Genomic DNA, 18018 nt, shown 5'->3' with positions numbered 1-18018 from the left:
CCTATTTCTCCAGCTCCTTTCTAATATAATAGTGAATGTCGCAGAATGAACGACACAATCTTGCCCCTGCCAATTACGGTGCCATGCGATGGTAACCCTAGTGTCTAATGGTATATTTGGCTGTTAGCCAGTGTTGCTTGGTGTGTAGTAGGCTTCTTATGGTTTTGGCACTGGGCGACGAACGTATAGACTTGGTGCAATAGCGCCATCGACACTTTTTACGAAATGCTACCGATCACCCGACGCACCCGCATTACTACGATCTCTGTGGCCTCACTTTGTGTTGTCGTAGTATGGCCTTTAGAGATACTGATCTGTACTATTTGGCGGAAGATAACTCATGCTACAAATCAGCAAGGTCTTCCGATAACAGAGCCAAAGACGAGATCGGAACCCCAACAATCACCTCCGCCTTACGATAGTGGCGGTGCGACTGGTGCTGCATGAGTTCACTCGGCTTTACAGATGTTTGAGGCTGCCCTCCAGCGCCAGGTAAGTTGCGTTCTTCAGCGAACTCTGATCAGCTGCTAATGTCTTCTGTAAAGTGCCTATCGAGCCGACGCCAGTGACGTTGTTCGATTTGGCATTTCCTTTGTTGATTATTATCAGCGTTGATGTTTATATTGTATTTGTGAATCGGTGCAGACCTGCTGGGGTGAATTGATGAGCATCTGAAGACACGGTCCCGTTGATGCCGCCCTTGAACGGTAGAATGCGAAGAGATGATGGCTACTTGACTGGCATCAATGATTTATACGCTGGAAAGGCCGTGGGAGATCTGTACTCGTTGGAAAGACGGGTAGAGGATGGCGACGAGGATGCGAATGGATAGCTGGCTCACCAGAGCGAAGACGATGGCGGAGGTCGCTCGTCTTAGACAAAATAGTTAGACCTTTGACAATATACCTTGGGTATACTCCTATCACGCATCTAGTGTCTTTTTCGCACCTCTGATCTTGTGTTCTAGGCAATTCCTGGGTAGAAATATTCAAATGGGGCTCTAGTCGATGTCTGTTCGAATTGTTATAATCCCTATCACAGTCTTGCAACGGCGTTTTTTTTTTTTTTTTTTTTTTTTTTTTTTTTTTTTTTTCTTGTAATCTTGGCGAGCGGTAGCGGACTGGTTTACCTAATCTGTTCATTGGTCTCATCTATTTTGTCTCGGACAAGGGTCGGTACAAAGGAATGAACAGGCGTATGGCCGCTGGATGTTCCTGATCCAAAGGTCGTCAGACATACAATGGATGGGTATCCGCCTTTTGCGTTTATGATTTTTCCTTCCCTATCTCTTTCCAAGTCTATCAGTAGTGTACTCACTCCGTCTTCCACCCGTCGCCCATCATCATCACCTCACCACCTCATGACATCTATCTACCCATCCATCACCCATTCACAAACTCACCTCCCCCTTTCCAACCCCCTCTGCCAACTCCTTCCCCGCGAACCCCACCCTCATCCCTCCCAAATCAAACACCACCAATTGCGCCTTAAGCAGTACATCCCCAAAGATACTAAACCCAATATCCTCACTGCTCTGCATCCCGCCGTAACACCAGGTTGCGTTCACTTCGCCGTAGTTCATGTACCGCCCGGGGACTGTGCCTTTGTAGTAAAAGGACCCTTCTTCCTGCCCTTCTTCGACTTCTGGACCGATATCAGGTTTGGGCTCGGCTTTAGAATCAGACGTCGTGGTAGTGTTGGTGGTGGTGGTATTAGTCTCTGATGCAGCCGAGCCGAGGAAAAAGGACCAATCGGGTAGAGAAGAGGTGTAAGCGCAGGGAAAGAGGTAGCCTGCCCATTCAGAAGAATAAAAAGCGCGCGGGATGGTGGAGTAGTAATCGGAGACGACCCGGTCGGGAAGGAGAAGGAGGGTGGTGCCCGTGTCGGCTATGGTGGTGAAGGGGTAGGAGATTCGTTGGTTGGTGCTGGTTGTGTGGGCGGCGGCGGTGATGGTTGAGTTTGTGGTTTCGAGGAGAAGGGGGGAGGATGAGGTGTCTGGCTGGGCGGTTTGGGTCGAAGAAGGTGTGATGGGGTTTGAGACCGTAGGTTGGTCTGGCTGGATGGTCATTGACGCCTGCTCAGTGTCGGGATTTCTCGCGGGTTGAGCAGGTTCCGTCATCTCTGGCTCCTCATCTGCCTTCTCCTCCTCGCTCCCAATCAAATATCCCCCCACCTCAAACTCCCAAAAGATGCCATCCTCTTTGACATCCACATACCTCACCTCGCCCATATACTCCGTCTCATTGATGAACCCAAACCCATAGCTTCCCTCGGCATTATCCCTCAGATTCGCCGTAAATACCGGCTCCTTCAACTGCTCTCGCACGTTATCCATAAACGTCAAGATCTTCACCCCCGTTCTGGCCTCCACATCCTTGATACTGTCGCTAACCGTGTTACCAGACGACATACCCAAACCCATGATCCCGCTGACGTATGGGTCCGTGGTGAAGTCCCATGAGATGGAAGTGGCGGACTGCACGACTTGCGAGGGGAAGGACAGCGTGTCGTCCATGGAGACACGATCTTGGTAGACGATGCCGTGGGCGCCGGAGCCGTCGGCGTAGGTGATGCGCCAGTTGAGGTCGGGGACCAGGACCAGGACCGAGGTATTGGAGGTGTGCGGGTCGTAGATGGCGTGGCCGCGGGTTTGGTAGCGAGGGGTGTCGGTGGAGACCACCCAGCTGTTTTGTTCTCTGTTAGCGAGACGTTTTGTTTGTGGTGACTAGAGAAAAGAAAGGAGGACTTGCAAGTCGGCAGAACCGGTGTCGATGTTCATCCATACCGTCTGTGGAGGTGTGCCGATCTCGACAGGCGAGACGTACTCGTAGTTGCCGGGAGGGGGAATGGCTGCGACTGTGGCCGTGATATCGCCTCCTGTTGACAATCTTATCAGCTCTTGCTTCTATATTATATGGGACAGTGTAGTCATACTCTTCTCAAGCTCTTCCCGATATTCACGAAAAGCCGGGTTCAGCTTCATGGCCCTCTTGATCCTGGGCGACGGCTCAACACCATACTTGGCATAGGCGTGAAGCAAAGCTGACAAACCATTGCGCTGTGCGGTACTTCGTCTTTCGAGGCGAGGGTTCTTGACTTGGCGGATGGTGAAGGTTTTGCCTTCTTCCTCTTTGCGCCCCTTGTTATCATCTTCCAGGCTTCCCCTCTTTCTCGACGACGTCTGCGCGGTGTAATCCGACCACAGTATTTCACTTGTATCAGCTGGAACTCCAATTTGGTGCTCAGCTGCGATATCCCTGACAAAGTGGTGCCTGTGGTGGTGAGTGTGTCTGGCAGGATGAGCGAGTGTCGTTGAAGTCTGGGCCAAGAGGAGGAGAGCGCCCAACGAGGCAATGTTTTGTGAGTAAAGCATTTTGTATCTCTGATGTAGCGACTCGGCGCAACAGGCTGAAAAAGAAAAACAAAGTGAGGATATACATGGGGAACCATTGGTAGAAATACCCATTCGCTCTCAGTTGGCTTCCAGTCCCACGCCATCATAGCTCTTGGAGCTCCCCACGAGCGAGGCATGGTGCAAAGGTATGCGAATTCCATCCCGTTGGCAGGTCACCGGAATGTTGCTCTCCTTTTCCATGGTTCAAGTACCCAGCTGTGATCTGAGACATTGATGAACAGGAAGCAAATGCCATTGTGAACGAAAGTACCGTGTTCAAGGGAGGACTAGGAAGCATGATCGTCGTCTGTTCCGCAATTTTCTTTTGGATTTAGTTTAGACGTCGTCTATGGGATGTATCGGAATGGGGAGTTCCGGGATTCATTTTCAATCTTGATCTTCACAATACCCCTCCCTAACATACCGCGTTCCGTAATCAAGGGTCAGTTTACACTCGAATGGCATCGACATAACCAACAGTCCAACGTGCGGACGCTGGAGCTGGAGTTGGAGGTGAGGCGCAGTCGCGGAACATGTTGAACCAACAGCTTTCCAATGCTGCAAAACAGGTGTATATTGACTGGACAAAACCATCGTCTCTCCGACACTCACAAAAAGTTGAGTTTTGTTGAAGAAGGTGTTTTGTCTTGACGATGTTGTGTTGATGGTTGCCCGCTGCAATGCAAGACTCCCCACCGCGGGTCCCGACATCGGGCAGATCACCGGTAGGCCCGCGCACAAGCCGCAGCGAAAAAAGCAAGCGGCATCCACTCTCAAACCATAACAAGCAGAACAAAAGCAAAAAAAAGAGAAAAAGAATTGCTAGAAGGGCTCAGCCAGGGTTCGAACCTGGGACCACTTGCACCCAAAGCAAGTATGCTACCACTACACCACAGAGCCGCCCTTGAAGCTGTTGTTGTAACATTGCGCCAAAGCAAGCGCTTATATTGGGACAAATAGTTGTGGAGAAAATGAGTCATGCCGCCGACGGACATCCCCCTCGCCGCTCCCATCATTTCCACTTAAACTTTCCAGCATACCGTCTTCAACGCATTATCATGAAACTGGGAAATTACGCATTATGAAGATAAAGTGTTGGCTATCCGCATTCTACTCAAAACTTTAATCAAAGCATGAAACTTTTATTGATGACCGTCTGTTCCTTTCCTGCCATTATATTCCAACCACCCATCACCCACAAAAACGCAGCTTTTGCTTCCCACCAACCTACCAAGATATTTCATTCCCTTCCATTCCTGTTTTGCCATATTTACTCTTGTCTCTATTTCAACCCAACACATCCTAACCAAGTACTTCCCTTTTAGTTTTTCAACCCAACGCCTACACCAAGACCACTACCCAGCAAGAATCCGTTCGTCCGCCCATAATCAGACAAATTCAAATCCACGCCCGTTTTTTTTTTTTTTTTTTTGTCTTCCCCATAAACTCATTAACCTTCCCTCCTCTTCCTCCTCTCCTCTATCGTGGTGACTGCCCATATTTATGTCCATGTCCATGCCCACCGCTCAACACCTGCCTCATCCCACTCAACAACCTACCTCTACCACCCGACAAAACCACAGACTCACGCATACCCGTAGACGAGGAAACAGACATGGAGCTCCATGCACTACTGCTGCCGCCACTACTGCTACTGCCGCCACTAAAATGACCAGGTCGATAATGCCGATAATGATACCGGTAGTGAAACTGATATGGACTTGTTGGACGGTGAGAGTCATTTTCGGAACCATTACTCCGGGCTGATTCCGTTGTTTCCGTGTCGTCTGAGTTGCTTCCGCTTTCTTCACTACCGGAACCCATTGGACGATGATGGTGATGATCACGAGGAGATTCGTGGATGGACGTGGAAATGGAAATGGGAGGGAGAGTTACAGCTTCTTCTCGGGAACCTATTGACTTGGTGTCAGTTATCGAACAGCGGGCACGGGGAGGGAAGAATTGAGGAGGAAAAAGGGGAAAAAAAAAAAAAATAAATAAATAAATAAGAAACAGGAGGAGAAACAGGACACATACGGATATTCCCTGCTCCTCCTCGACCAAATGACCGTCGGCGATTCATGTTGTACTCGTCGCTCATAAACTCGGGGTTCATGCTGTGGGTGGATCGGCGGGCGAGAAACTCTTTGAACTTCATTGTGGTTCTTGTGTAGGTATGTTATGTATCTCTGGACGTGTATAGGATTTTTTTGTTCACGAGTTATGAGGTCACTCGGTCTGTTGCAAGTAGTACCGAGGTTAAACCTGATAGTTGTTGTTGTTGCTTCGGATGTGATCAGTTAGAGTTGACATATTCTCCAACTCGACGAAAAGGCAAAAGAACAAAAGATCAAAGGTTTTAAGATCCAAACCTCGGAATCTCAAAGAGCCTACATTCATTCAGCAAGAAAGATTTGCCAGACTTGTTCTTGTCAGGGGTAGATGAAAAAAATCATCAAATAGAGTCGCAATCGGAAGAAAACCGGAGGGAATGAGTCTATCTCAAATTGTCTTGTTGATGTAATACCAAAGTGTAACACCAACTGCTTCGCACTATATCTCACTTGGACAGGTCTGAAAGGAGTCTAGGAGATCCCGGATGCTCCACCTAGGATGGATGTCGGAGGCCAAGGGAGCGAGGACGCTATTTAAGCGTCTGTATCGAGATCGATAGTTTCCTCAAGGTTGCTTACTATTGTTTGAAATTTCGACCAAATCTGCTTCATGGGCAACAAGTAGGAAAGAACATCCGCGACATGTATACAAAGCACAGCACCCAAATATCTCAGTATTATCACGCCACGAAGAATAATATCATCTCCCATTTTTGTTTTATGTTCTAGCGACCAACTAAATGTCCCACGCCTCGCTTGCTCAGGCAGATCTCAAAGCCGTAAGAAAACTCCAAAATTGGAATCCATAAAATGAGCACTCACCTATAGGGAAGGAACATGGTCAGAAAATTCCCATTCCCAGCACCAAAGACTCGGAAAATCGGAAGAATAAGGATGCAACGGCCCCCTCCAAGCAACCCGACTAATAATCGCCATTCCCTGTGAAACCAATTCCATCAAAATCATCATCGCCCAGCACTTCATAGTCCTCCGGATCAGGGTACTCCGATCCATCGCCCTCCAGCCTGGCCACATACTGCTTCGTAAACTTCTTATCCGGCATCAAGCCCGCATACATGAACGCGGTCATCAACGCCGGGGCGCCTTCACCGGGTCTGCTCGTCATCTGCGCCTTAATGTACGCGAGCTGTCTGCCCGCCATCTGCCAGACGAACTTGGGGCTCTTGTGGTAGTACAGCTTGAAAGCCGTGCTAGCCCTCAGCAATGCCCATGTATTCATTTCGCGGTCCGCGAGGAAGGAAAGCTCCAGCAACCTGATCACCTTAGAATCATAGTTGGCTCCGGATTTGTCCATGGCCTCGGGCGTGATGGCGCACCATTTTTCATAAACCTGGTTGACGCGAACAGGGTAGGGGTCCTTGCTGTCTCTCATCTCCTTGTTTTTGACCAACCTGCCATATTCTTTCTCGACTTCGCCGATACGGTTCTTCAGAGTCGTGAATAGCTGTGCGGACGATCGCGACTTGTCGCTAATTTCCTTGAAGAACGTGTAGTAGGAAGCGAGATCCGGATCCCAAAAGTGAGCACCATCTTCTGTATCCTTGGCCGCTTTCATGGCATTGTGGAAGGCTTCCAGTTCCTTGTCAATCGCAGGCCTGGCGATGGAGAATTTCAGGTAGTCAATAATGTGGGTAGGCTCTCCGCGCCCGAGCCAACTGTCGCTCTTGTACATTGGGTCAGGAAGAGACAATGCACCGCCAAGCAGTTCCCTACGCAATTGAGCCCAGCTTGCTTCGTTAAAGACAATACCTTGCTTGCTCTGATCGACGAGGTTTCCCACCAGTGAACTAAGAATGATGGCCGGCTTGTTAGACACACTGTTGTTGATGTAACAGAGCCTTTCTTTGTAGTTAGTGCACATGCCCAAGAAGTTGGGCTGCAGGGCGAAATGGAAGCTCTTCTGGATCATATCGTATGTAGTCTGCTCTTTGGCCGCTGAGCCCGTGCCGTGTGAGGCCATAAGCTGTTTGAAGGTCGTTTTGTCCTTCTTTAGGTACCTAGACAGGTCGGGCTCCAGAGGCATTTCCGCATTGACGAAACCATCAACGATCGCCGGATCCCAGCAGACCCAGGCCATATCACCGTCGTAGTCTCCACCAGATAGCTTCTTAGCAAGCGGTACATCTCCTTTAGTAGAGAAGATGATCACATCCTTGAGACTGTGAAGCTCTGGCTTGAAGACTGCTCGAACCCGTTGGATATCACTAGGGAAATGAGCTGGGGATCGCGCCACGAGGACATCACAGTCCGATAGGAGCGTGAAAGACTCCTCCTCGTCTCTGAACTTTGAGGAGAATCCGACATGAACTTCATTTTCCTCAAGCACACCCCAGAAATCGGCAATCATGTAGATGTATGCTGATCGACCGACACGGATGTTCAACTTGGACTTCAAGGTGTCACATTTCCGCTTTTGAAGATCCCAGGCGATGTCTTGCAAGTACTTTTGCTTCTTGGGATCGAACCCACTGTTCATCAAGAAGTTCAGTGTCTCTTCTTGACTGTCAGGTAGCCCAGCAAGAAAAGGCACGCGGCCGTGGCTGACTCGAGTTGCGCGACTGGAATAACTCTCGTAGACCCATTGGCGAAATTCCACCGGGCGATTCAAAGCATGCTTTTGCTCGCTGAACTGTCGTTGCAAATCGTTGATAAGACGGTCACCGATTGCCTGGCGCATCTTTACCTTGTCCCTGGCCCTATCTTCCAGGACAGGTAACAGCTGCAGGTTGAGACCAGCTGACTTCAGTTCAGAAGCCACGCTCCGGACTTCGAGGGTACGTTGATGTTTATCAACAAAGTCGCATTCCCACTTGCGCTGGGACGGGTATGTCTCGATCCAATCCTCATCGCCCGTGTCGTCAACGTCGATAACCCACATTCCCTTGGCCGAACCAAACCGCCCTTGCACAGCAGAGGGCACATCACCCAAACCGAGAACATCGCGTATCCTCTTGGCCACGCTTCGCGACATGCGGCCTACACCGTCATTCATCACTTCACCAGTGCCTGAAGGTGAGAGGAGATCTGTCTTGTGGTGTCTGATCTGGTGAGGCTCCAACGTCATAATGGCGTACGTCTTACTCAGACCGAGCTGGATACGGGAGAACAACTTCAGGTGCGGCTGCCAAGTGTTGTTGTCGAGTTGCAGTAGCCAGTCCAGCATTTGACTAACTTTGAACTCGGTCCGTTGCTCTACAGGTTCCTCTGCCGGAACGACAGATCTCGTCTTGAACACATCAGGTCGGAACGTAATGCCGGTCTCAGCAAAGAAGTGGACTCTCTCTTTGATGATGGGTTTCGGATCCTCGGCGCGGAGCTGGAACTCCCTGAGAGGTTTCCTGTATCCGGCATCTTTGGCGAAGAAAGCGCGCCACTGGCGGCCTACAAGGGAATGCGGCCCCATTGTGAGCCACTGGATGACTTCTTCGACTGCACCTGGTTGTTTGCTAACCACCGGCGGTACACTTGGGCTGGTGCTCGTAGGCGACGGTATAAGGATCTCGAAAAACCTATCAGGACCGAACCGACGGGTGAGTCGACAGCCCTGCTCGAACATGAGCGGTTTCAGCTTCACAAGGTAAAGGGGCGCAGTAGGCGAGTTGTCCGGATTGTAGTCTAGAATAGCAGAAAGAACAACGGCACTACCTTTGCTCTCAAAGTTGCCCGTCATTGCGGTAGCGAACACGTCGTTGGGCGGCTTCTCTGGGAAGGGTTTACCACGGAAAGCGTCAAGCCGGTAGAGAGTTTTCCAGATATCTGTGACATCGCGCGCGGTAGACCAGGAAGGGTCGTACTTTAGGCCCAGGCTCTCGTCTTCCAAGTCTACTTTGCAGTGCATAAAGAGTCTGATAACTTCCCATGCAACAGCGAGAGGAGCTTCGTGTAGCCATTTGGGAAATTTCGGCCAAATATCTCTCAGCCGAGCTGCAACCACCGGGGCATGAACTTGAACCTGAGATCGAGCGCTTTCTTCGCTCCGAGCCAGTCCATTTGAGCGACTCGGCTCGGGAATTGCGCCCTCACCGCCGGAACTTGGAAACGACTCATAGTAAGTGCTGAACGAAGTTTCACCCTGGGAGGACGATGAAAGGGGCTGGTTCTCTATGTGGGGCTTGGTCGTTCTTCCTTTGCTAGGAGACTCAATCAAGTTTCCAGTCTCAAAGACCGTGGCATCCACAGGCCGCTTCTCTCTGAGTTGCGAAGGAGGAGCCTCAAAACTACTCTGGGTAGTGCTCTGATTGTGACGGCAAGCGCTGAAGACACTCGAACCATAGGAAGTGCCTTGGGATGTAGCGAAAGAATCCCCCTGGTCCGCCCGTCCCTGACCTGTTGCCGTAGGGTCTCTCGTATTGGCATGTCGTCGAGTCGGTACCTTGTCCAAAGCGCTCGCAATAGGCACGGGCGGGGCGGCGGCAGCGGCAACATTATCAGACAGCTTGCCCTTAGCCCGCTTGGTGCACTGATTGAGATTCTCACTCTCGAGAGATGGTCGTTTGGAACCGGTGTTCACTGGATCGGGAAACTTTAAGGGTATCGCCGCGCCGTGAATAGGAGGACCTGTGGCAGAGCGAGCCAACGAGCGTTTGGGCGGATCAGCGAAAGTGACATTGGCAGGCTCATCGTTACGTTTGGTGTTGGTAGGGGTTGGGCGGCTCAGGCCGCTTGGGCCGCTTAGAGTTCTGCCAAACGTTCGACCCGGCGTGTTGTTGGGAGGTGGCATAAACCTATTAAGCACCTCGAGCAACACAGTCTGCAATGCCCATTGTTGGCCCGCAGTAGCGGCGCGTGGAGGTTCCTTGGACCACGGAAGGGTATTAGGGTCGGCGTGGGCTTTGGGCACCCAGTTCGAGCTCGCAGCTTTGGCCTCGATGAAGAAGTTGGCTTCTGCCTGGTTCAGGGAGTCATCCTTCCGCCAGTAGAGAAAGTTCAGGGCTCTGTAGATCTTGTCATGGCGACCGAAATCCTCGTCACTCTCGGCCAGCTCCTTCCGGCGGTGGGGGGTGAGAGTTGTGTCTGCGACACACTGGATGCCCAGGTTGTAGTCGTTATTGAGCCGGTTTATGATTTCCTCGACGGGGCTATTCCTCTTCCTAGGAGTAATAGGGTTCATTTGTGCCGTGGGAGATCGGGCCTGGAGTAGAGTATACAACCGGGTTAGCGATAAGGCATGATAAAAGCGACCACCACCGAACAGGAAGACAAGGCGACTGTGAGATATACCTGATTTCCCGACTCGAGCTTCTACCAAGCGGGAGCGTCTTGGGCGTGAGGGTCGATAAGTGTGCGGGAGTAAACAACACCACTGTGGCTTTGCGCTTCAAGGCTTTGCGGTTGTCGGGGTGAACGACAAGTATATCTTTGCGGCGTTGGTCTCTTGTAGTTTTTGACCTCGATTAACCGATTGTTATGGAATGGGCCTTGGCCATAGCCGCCAGTCTTGTTTGCTTCACGAAGTCGGGACAAGCAGTCGCAGCGGGGAAAGGCGACCTGGTTTGGGATGGGGGCTGATCGAGTTCAAAGACACGGTTCGCGCGAGCGGGCCAAGGTGGTTTTTGGTGGTGGTCCTGTTCGTGCAAAGTGTGTGCACACTTTTGAGCATTTCGAACGAACTTGGCGAGCTTCGTGCTGTGGCTATAATTGGCAACGCCCGGAACTGGGCACAAAGCCTCGTCTGATCTGGAGAGTACCTAGGTTGCAGGAAACAGTGAAGGGACCGATCAATCGCGGTGGATGGCCATAGAATCGCGCCGAGCCGTCAAGTGATTCGAGTGGTAAACAGTCCCAATCCAGCTCGATACGCTCCCAGATCAGCGCAAACCGGTGGAAGAACCTGCCCACAGGATCGAAAAGCCCGCTGTCGGCGCAATTGGTCACATTCAGCCCGATGTACAAGAGAGCGCGGCGGTAGTGGCCCTGGTGGTATGGGTGATGATATCACTGGTGGTGGTGAAGGGTAGCCGCAGTGGCCGCACAGGTGTCGCAGGCTCGTAGCCTTTTTTTTTTTTTTTTCGCATGCGACGAGACCATTTTGGAAATGGCTGTATGCCGCACCCACTGGACGCCCATCCTTCCATCGCTTTGACTTGCAGAACCTGCAGGAGGCCCGGGGATGGCCAGCCCTACTCTAGGAGGAGTCCACAGTAAAGTGACAGGTCAGGTCGCTGCTGAATCAGGGTCGTGGGGAGGGGGGTGGAGGATCGGACGAGAGATGGAAGACGTGAGGTTCGAGGGCATGAGAGACGAAAGAGCGGGCGTGTCCTGTTTAAACAGTTCTATCAATCTGACGACGACTTTGAAGTTTTTTTCGTCTGAGTAAACGAGGGATGATCAGAGGTTCCAGGATCTGGTTGTCTTGAGGAACAAGAACCAACCGGTCTGCTGCCTGGCGCCGGTCAAGAAGGAACGGCCCGCAAAGGTCCAGGCAGCACGGTGCCCTGTCAGCACTTGGCAAGTGCGTGGAATGGGGACACTCCAGGATCCAAAAGGCGGGGCTAATTCCCGTCTGCACTACAGAAAATGAGTGACTGCGGGATACATGAGAGAGGTAAGGAACGTGACATTACCTCTACATACCTCTAGGTAGTCACAGGCAGCTCTCAGATATGCGGTGCATGCTCTATGCATACATATGCCTGACATATGTGAGGAACTCATACGCTGGTGCCGGTGATGGTGTTGCTGTCGGCCATGCTCATTCTGGCCTCGCTGGGATGAATTAGAGATAAGTCATGGATATATCGGTGACTTATCCCGGACTCATCCCGGACTGATCCCAGACTATTCATGGACTACTCATGGACACATCGGTGATACATCACCCAAAGGTCCTTTCACAGGCACGTTATTCCCCCACGGGGAAACACCCTTTTGATGGACACCAGTGTTGGCTGGCTTGGGGCAATGTCCATTCGAGGACGGATGCTTCCGCTGCTACAGCCTCAAGTACAGTGTACTGTATACATTAACTTTGACCCACTCGCCGCTCATACCTTACCATTGGTCCATTGGACAGTCTCGGGTCGCCGACACATATGTACACTATCGATGTGCGTGCCAACCAACACATTGCAAATGTCGACTCATGCGTGCCAATTCCCGTCGCACCGATGGATGAACGGATGTACAGCATATTCAGAAAATCTTGGAATAACCTCTAATTCTCCCACCGCTCTCTACACAGCATGTATGGTTTGTATGGACCATCAGACGAATGGTCTCAAGATGATGTCACACAGGAAGCTTGGTCGTCTCTGTTCCCGAGAGACTGTACCCTGTCTCCCTGTTAGACTAACCCCCTAAGGGGACAGCGTACGAACCTATTCGGACCTACTACACTACGTACGCGGTAGGGCTACCTAGCATGAGAGACGGGAGACTTGAGACTTTAAAGAATTCGATTTCGGTGTTTGGCCAAGGAAGTGAACTTTTCCAGAGTCTAATATTTGTTGGGAAAGGTGTCGCAAGAATCATATCGGACAACACCACTATTGAGACTAGGCGTGCCCCGTCAACGGTAGAAGCCGGCTAGCCATCCAATGAATCGTCGCGGATGCCGCCAGCAGAGTCCGCCACTGAACACTCGACGTTCCAATCCATTCCACACTGGACCCCGGGCCTCCCTCAAGAGATCCCGCCAATTCCGAACCGGGACTCCATCTCAAAGGACCCCTCCTCGTTCTACTCTGCTACAAAAAAGCTTTCTCGGCTTCTTTTATCCCTCGGAGTGCCCTCCCTTCGGATTTGCATCGGTATTCCCCCCCCCCCATATTAACCATACTTACACTATTCTCTCACCCACCCCTTTCCCGACGGAAATCCAGGGCCCGTGTCCGTCCATCAGTCAATCCCTTCCCTTTCCCTCCCGGTCCCCCCTCGAATAGCCGCGGATCCACCAAACCCCGAACCCTTGGCGCTGCCGAGTTGCTGCTCGCTGTTGCAGTGTGCATAGGGTCAGACGCTCATAGGGCACGCCAACGGAGGCTACTAGACACTACCTTCGTCGCCGTCCGAGCCGTCCACATTCCGAAAGAGTGACGAGAGAGAGAGAGAGACACACACCGACGACTCGGAAAGTAAGGAGAACAAGTGGTCGGGTGGTGGTCTGGCGGACCCCGTTGGTTTCCGGCCTTCATCCTGTCCAAAGCTGACCACATCCCGCCGCCGTCTCCGCCCAGCCCCGACTCGTGTAGCCCTCATATACCTACCTACCTTAGTCATCTTGAAACAGCAGAGGCCATGTCCATGTCCGACTCTCATGAGAGCCCCAACCTCGAGGATCTTACTCCTGAGGAGGCCAACCGCATTATCCATTCCCACCGCAAAGTTCGATATGGTAAGTGGGTCTTTCTCAGTTGTTCATCTCTTCCATGTTATCATCATCAGGTATTTTCCCTTCATGATTATGCATTGTCTGTCCACTTTCCGGATAACATGTAACCTCTTGTCACTCTCCCTTTGAGGCTGTGTGATTGCCCCCAACCTTCCCCACGCTTCCCACCCGTTTTGGACCCCCCATCTTGCCGGGTCCGGTCCCAGCAATCCGGTTCAAAAGTCCCCCTGATGCACCTCAACTCTGGTTCTAGACACTCATATACACTACATACTGCTTTCCCTTACCCACCCACAACTTATGCTTAGTACCTTATCTTGATTCAAATTCTTACTCACGTTACTAACCCCCTCCACAGGTACCGCCTGCTGGCCCTGCAGACAGAGAAAAGTAAAGTGTGACAACAAAAGTCCATGTGAAAACTGCGTCAAGCGGGAACACCCACAGCTCTGTTCCTACAAACCCAACAAGTCAGCATCCGGCAAACCGTCATCTGTTTCCACCGATCTCTCTCACTCCAAGAAGAGGCCGCACTCGCCAGATGCTCAAGAAGGCCGGAGCTTGAGCCATGAGGCCCGCGAATCAATAAGAACATACGGTGTGTCACACAGCTCCCCAATTCCATACACATCTCCCCAAGGTTGGTGGTCACATCTAACCATTCTGTTAGAGCCCGAAGCCGTGGAGATCACGCGTTATGTTGGCCAGAATAGCATCCCAGCGCTTCTAAGGGAACAAACCGCAGCCGATGAACCACAGGACGTAAGCTTTATACGCCAAGACATGCGTTCCCTACTGGGGCTCGATAACTCGGCCCCCTTTCCGCTCATGTCCTCCCGCCACTTGGACAGGCTAACGTCCGATATTTCTTCTGAACTGCCTTCCGACCGGGAGGTCATGAAGTGCGCATTCTCACCCTCCCTCGCCTTACCATCTGGAGAGAAACATAGACTCACACCCCTGTAGACTTTTCCGAACCTACAAGGAAATTCCCCAACCCTTCTGGGGCTTCGTTATCGACATTGACGACCTCGAGTCTCGGTTGATGATCTATCTCGAAGACAGAGCAAAGAATGCCAGAGCCGCTACAAAGACAACAAAACCAGTCTCTGCATCATGGCTCGCCATCCTCTTCGCCGTCCTTGCGGTTGGCTCACAATACCACGAGACCCCATACCATATCCGAACAAGAGATGCGCAAAAGTATATCCAAATCTCTTTTCACTTTCTCAGGCTGGGTAACTTTCTGTTAAGGTATGTTGCACGTTTGTTCGATCAATGTCCGTTATTCGACTGCTAACTCGGTCTAGGCCGAACCTGGACTCAATACAAGCTATGTTGATGACGAGCTTTGTATTACTCAATGACATGAAAGCGGAAGCTTCCTGGGCTTTGCTAGGACTCACATGTCGATTGGCACAGTCGCTCGGCCTTCACCGTCCACAGGTTCTTGACGGCCGTCAGTCGCCCGAAATTGTGAAGAGGGAAATGTCTAGGAGGAGACTTTGGTACGATCCACCATGTTTGAAACTCCTATCCCATACTAACTTTTTGCCCTCAGGTGGACTTGCCTCTGGCACGATACGCTCACTTCGTTATCGTTTGACCGATCACCAATGACCAACATCGCGTGTTGTCCTATCCCCCTTTCACCGACTGCCGAGACAGACGGGTGGTCTTATCTCGAAGCAATGTACCATCTAAATCAAATCATATCGCAACGCCTAAACCCTGATGCAACCGCCACCGCCTCCTACAACCAAATCCTAACTAACTGCGCGGACGTGGAAAGCATACGAGATAAACTCTTTGTACAACTCCGGACCAAAGACGCCTGCAAATCCGCCATGGACCGCCTCCAGCACTACGCCATCAGACTGCACACCTCCTTCATCGTCTCCGTCTGCTGTCGGCCTGCCCTCCAGCGCGAAAACAACCAGCTCGAAAAGTCCCAGAAGAAGTACCTGGCCGACAAATGCAAGGAAAACCTGACGGAAACAGTCCGCATGTTCCTCGCCATGCACCAGCTCTCGGTGATCCCCACGCGCTCCTGGGCTTTTACTTATCACGGCCTGTCGTCGGCCGTTTTGCTGGGGATCCTCGGCGAGACCAAAGCTGACCCGGAAGTACGCCAGCTCCAAGGCGATTTGATTTCGGCCCTGTCCGCCACAGCGGCTAAAGAGCAAACGTCGCCGCAGCCGCACATCCCGAGGTCGGATCACGACATTGAGCTCTCGGGCCCGCTGTCGCGCGCGTTGACGGCGCTCAAGAATATCTACGACCATGGATCGGTCGTGGGTCCGGCGGGGATTAAGCGCGAGGCAAGCATTTCCGGCCCGGCGTCGGGGTTGAGGACGCCATTGCAGATCAGCCAGCTTGCGGGGCTGCCTCCTAATGGATATCCGTTATATGGTCTTGGGCAAGAACAGCAGGGAAGAGGAGGAGGAGGAGCAGGAGGAGGGGGGGTTCAGCAGCAGCTGGGAGCGACGGGACCGTTGGATCCGCATCAGAGTGCAGCGTTGGCGATGGCGGAGATGCAGCAGCAGAATGGGGGGCAGTCTCAGTTAGGGGCCGGGGCGGAGTATCAGGGAGGGTATGTCTTCTTTTCTATCGCGGATCTGACTGGGGTTGTGGAAGTGATGCTAACAAGGTGATTACCTAGGGTACCGTATAACATGCCACCACTTCAACAACCGGGTGCCGCTGCCGGCGCCGGTTCGGGCCCGGGTGGAGGTGTGATGCCGCAGGATATGTCGCAGTTTGATCCGGCTACTTATATGTCGCCGATGGATCTTTACGACTCTATCTTTTGGGGTTAGTTCTTTTTCTCTTCTCTGTTCTTCCCTTCCCCTTCTCTGCCTGGATTTCGCAGGCTGACATAAAGTGATGCTGAGTTCAGAATCACCTGACCCCTTCAACACCGGCGTAGACACGATGAATTTCGACTTTCTAGCCCACCCACCACCTGGCCAGCCACCTCAACAGCAGTTTTATTTTTGATGAATGGAAGGTTTCGGTTTCCGGTTGAGCATCATTGGCTTGGGTTCCATTTCTGTCACCGTGGTGGAGAAATTTCAGGAGGATAGCAAAAAATGAAAAGGGGAAATCTGTCCCCTACCGTTATCATAGTGTTGTAATCTACCCAGGAATTCGTCGTCATATCAAAATTTATGGACTGTCTATGCTGGAACTTGCGATATCTCAACACACCGAAGGCGTAGAACTCGGAGATGGAACGGGATCGGAGCGAGGAAGGGGGGGTTCGAACGGTAGGTTGCTTGGCAAAGCTTAAATCTTTGAGTGGGTGGGTGGAGTCAAGCGTAGTGGAGCTACCGGTCTTCTAGATTTCAACGTTCTGTTCTCGATGTCTCAGTTCGGGTGTATGGTATGCAGCTAATTACCGCTTGATTTCGAGGTCGGGGAGGGAGGTATGGCCCTCCATTGTCATGTCCGCGGTCTGTTTGGGTGAGCTCAACTAATAGATAGAATGTTTACCATGCTCCCGATGTCGAATTCGAGGGTTCATTATCGTGTGTTTGGTGTTTTGCAAGGGTTAGGGTTTTCACTTGGCTGGCTAAAAAGACCGGACTCGCCCGCCTCCCGCTCACCGAGCGATTACTGTTGTAGGACCCCACTCTGTACTCACCTCGTCCAACAAACCGCTGAAACACCATCACCAACACCAACACCAACAGCAGCTTTTTCGTCGTGTACACTAACCATGTTGACAACCTTCTTCTCAAACGGCGAACCTCAAGATATTATATTGTTTGTTGTGCGACTTCTATCTGCCCGTTTGACATTTGGACGAGCGCTTCATTCTTCCTGCCCATATGCGCCTTCTACTCCGCCTCTGCTACTATGTCGCGATAGCTTCTCTCCTCAATTCCATGGAAGTCCAGGCCCATTCAACATTACGATACCTACCTCTAAGGTATCTACATACCGCGGCATCACACCTAGAAGTGGAAATCTTCTTCACGCTAACTATCAACATGTCACATGTGACACGGGACAAGAACCTTGGTTCAATCAGGGGATGAAGGTATAACTACTGGCTGCCAGATCAGGAAGCTGAGATTCTGGCAATTGAACCAGTCAATCAAGACAATGGATCGATCTACATTTGTTGCGCGCAAACACATGGGGAAGATGGCGCC

At 51.6% G+C, this 18018-nt stretch overlaps 5 protein-coding genes across 5 annotated transcripts; 1 reads left to right on the top strand and 4 right to left on the bottom strand.

Moving 5' to 3' along the window:
• Window positions 1-1390: 1390 nt before the first annotated feature.
• On the bottom strand, window positions 1391-3373 carry NEUTE1DRAFT_122569 (uncharacterized protein; the record flags this gene model as incomplete). Its single annotated transcript, XM_009853055.1, has 3 exons — window positions 1391-2684; window positions 2826-2877; window positions 2935-3373. The coding sequence occupies 3 exons, from the start codon at window positions 3371-3373 to the stop codon at window positions 1391-1393; spliced, it is 1785 nt and encodes a 594-aa protein (XP_009851357.1).
• Window positions 3361-3704, bottom strand: NEUTE1DRAFT_117138 (uncharacterized protein; the record flags this gene model as incomplete). The annotated part of the gene is made up of 1 exon (XM_009853054.1): window positions 3361-3704. One exon carries the CDS (start codon window positions 3690-3692, stop codon window positions 3498-3500), a length of 195 nt encoding a protein of 64 aa, XP_009851356.1.
• A 1140-nt stretch (window positions 3705-4844) lies between these two features.
• NEUTE1DRAFT_110430 (uncharacterized protein) lies at window positions 4845-5552 on the bottom strand (the record flags this gene model as incomplete). Its single annotated transcript, XM_009853053.1, has 3 exons — window positions 4845-4885; window positions 4954-5307; window positions 5432-5552. The coding sequence occupies 3 exons, from the start codon at window positions 5550-5552 to the stop codon at window positions 4845-4847; spliced, it is 516 nt and encodes a 171-aa protein (XP_009851355.1).
• An 878-nt stretch (window positions 5553-6430) lies between these two features.
• On the bottom strand, window positions 6431-10639 carry NEUTE1DRAFT_82729 (uncharacterized protein; the record flags this gene model as incomplete). The annotated part of the gene is made up of 1 exon (XM_009853052.1): window positions 6431-10639. One exon carries the CDS (start codon window positions 10637-10639, stop codon window positions 6431-6433), a length of 4209 nt encoding a protein of 1402 aa, XP_009851354.1.
• Window positions 10640-13770: 3131 nt separating this feature from the next.
• NEUTE1DRAFT_82727 (uncharacterized protein) lies at window positions 13771-16677 on the top strand (the record flags this gene model as incomplete). The annotated part of the gene is made up of 6 exons (XM_009853051.1): window positions 13771-13861; window positions 14217-14456; window positions 14529-14620; window positions 14844-15123; window positions 15548-16451; window positions 16521-16677. 6 exons carry the CDS (start codon window positions 13771-13773, stop codon window positions 16675-16677), a joined length of 1764 nt encoding a protein of 587 aa, XP_009851353.1.
• Between the last annotated feature and the right edge of the window lie 1341 nt (window positions 16678-18018).

The sequence above is a fragment of the Neurospora tetrasperma genome (genome assembly GCF_000213175.1).
Source record: "Neurospora tetrasperma FGSC 2508 unplaced genomic scaffold NEUTE1scaffold_3, whole genome shotgun sequence".
Lineage (NCBI taxonomy): Eukaryota > Fungi > Ascomycota > Sordariomycetes > Sordariales > Sordariaceae > Neurospora > Neurospora tetrasperma.
This window is presented reverse-complemented; position numbering and strand designations above follow the sequence as displayed.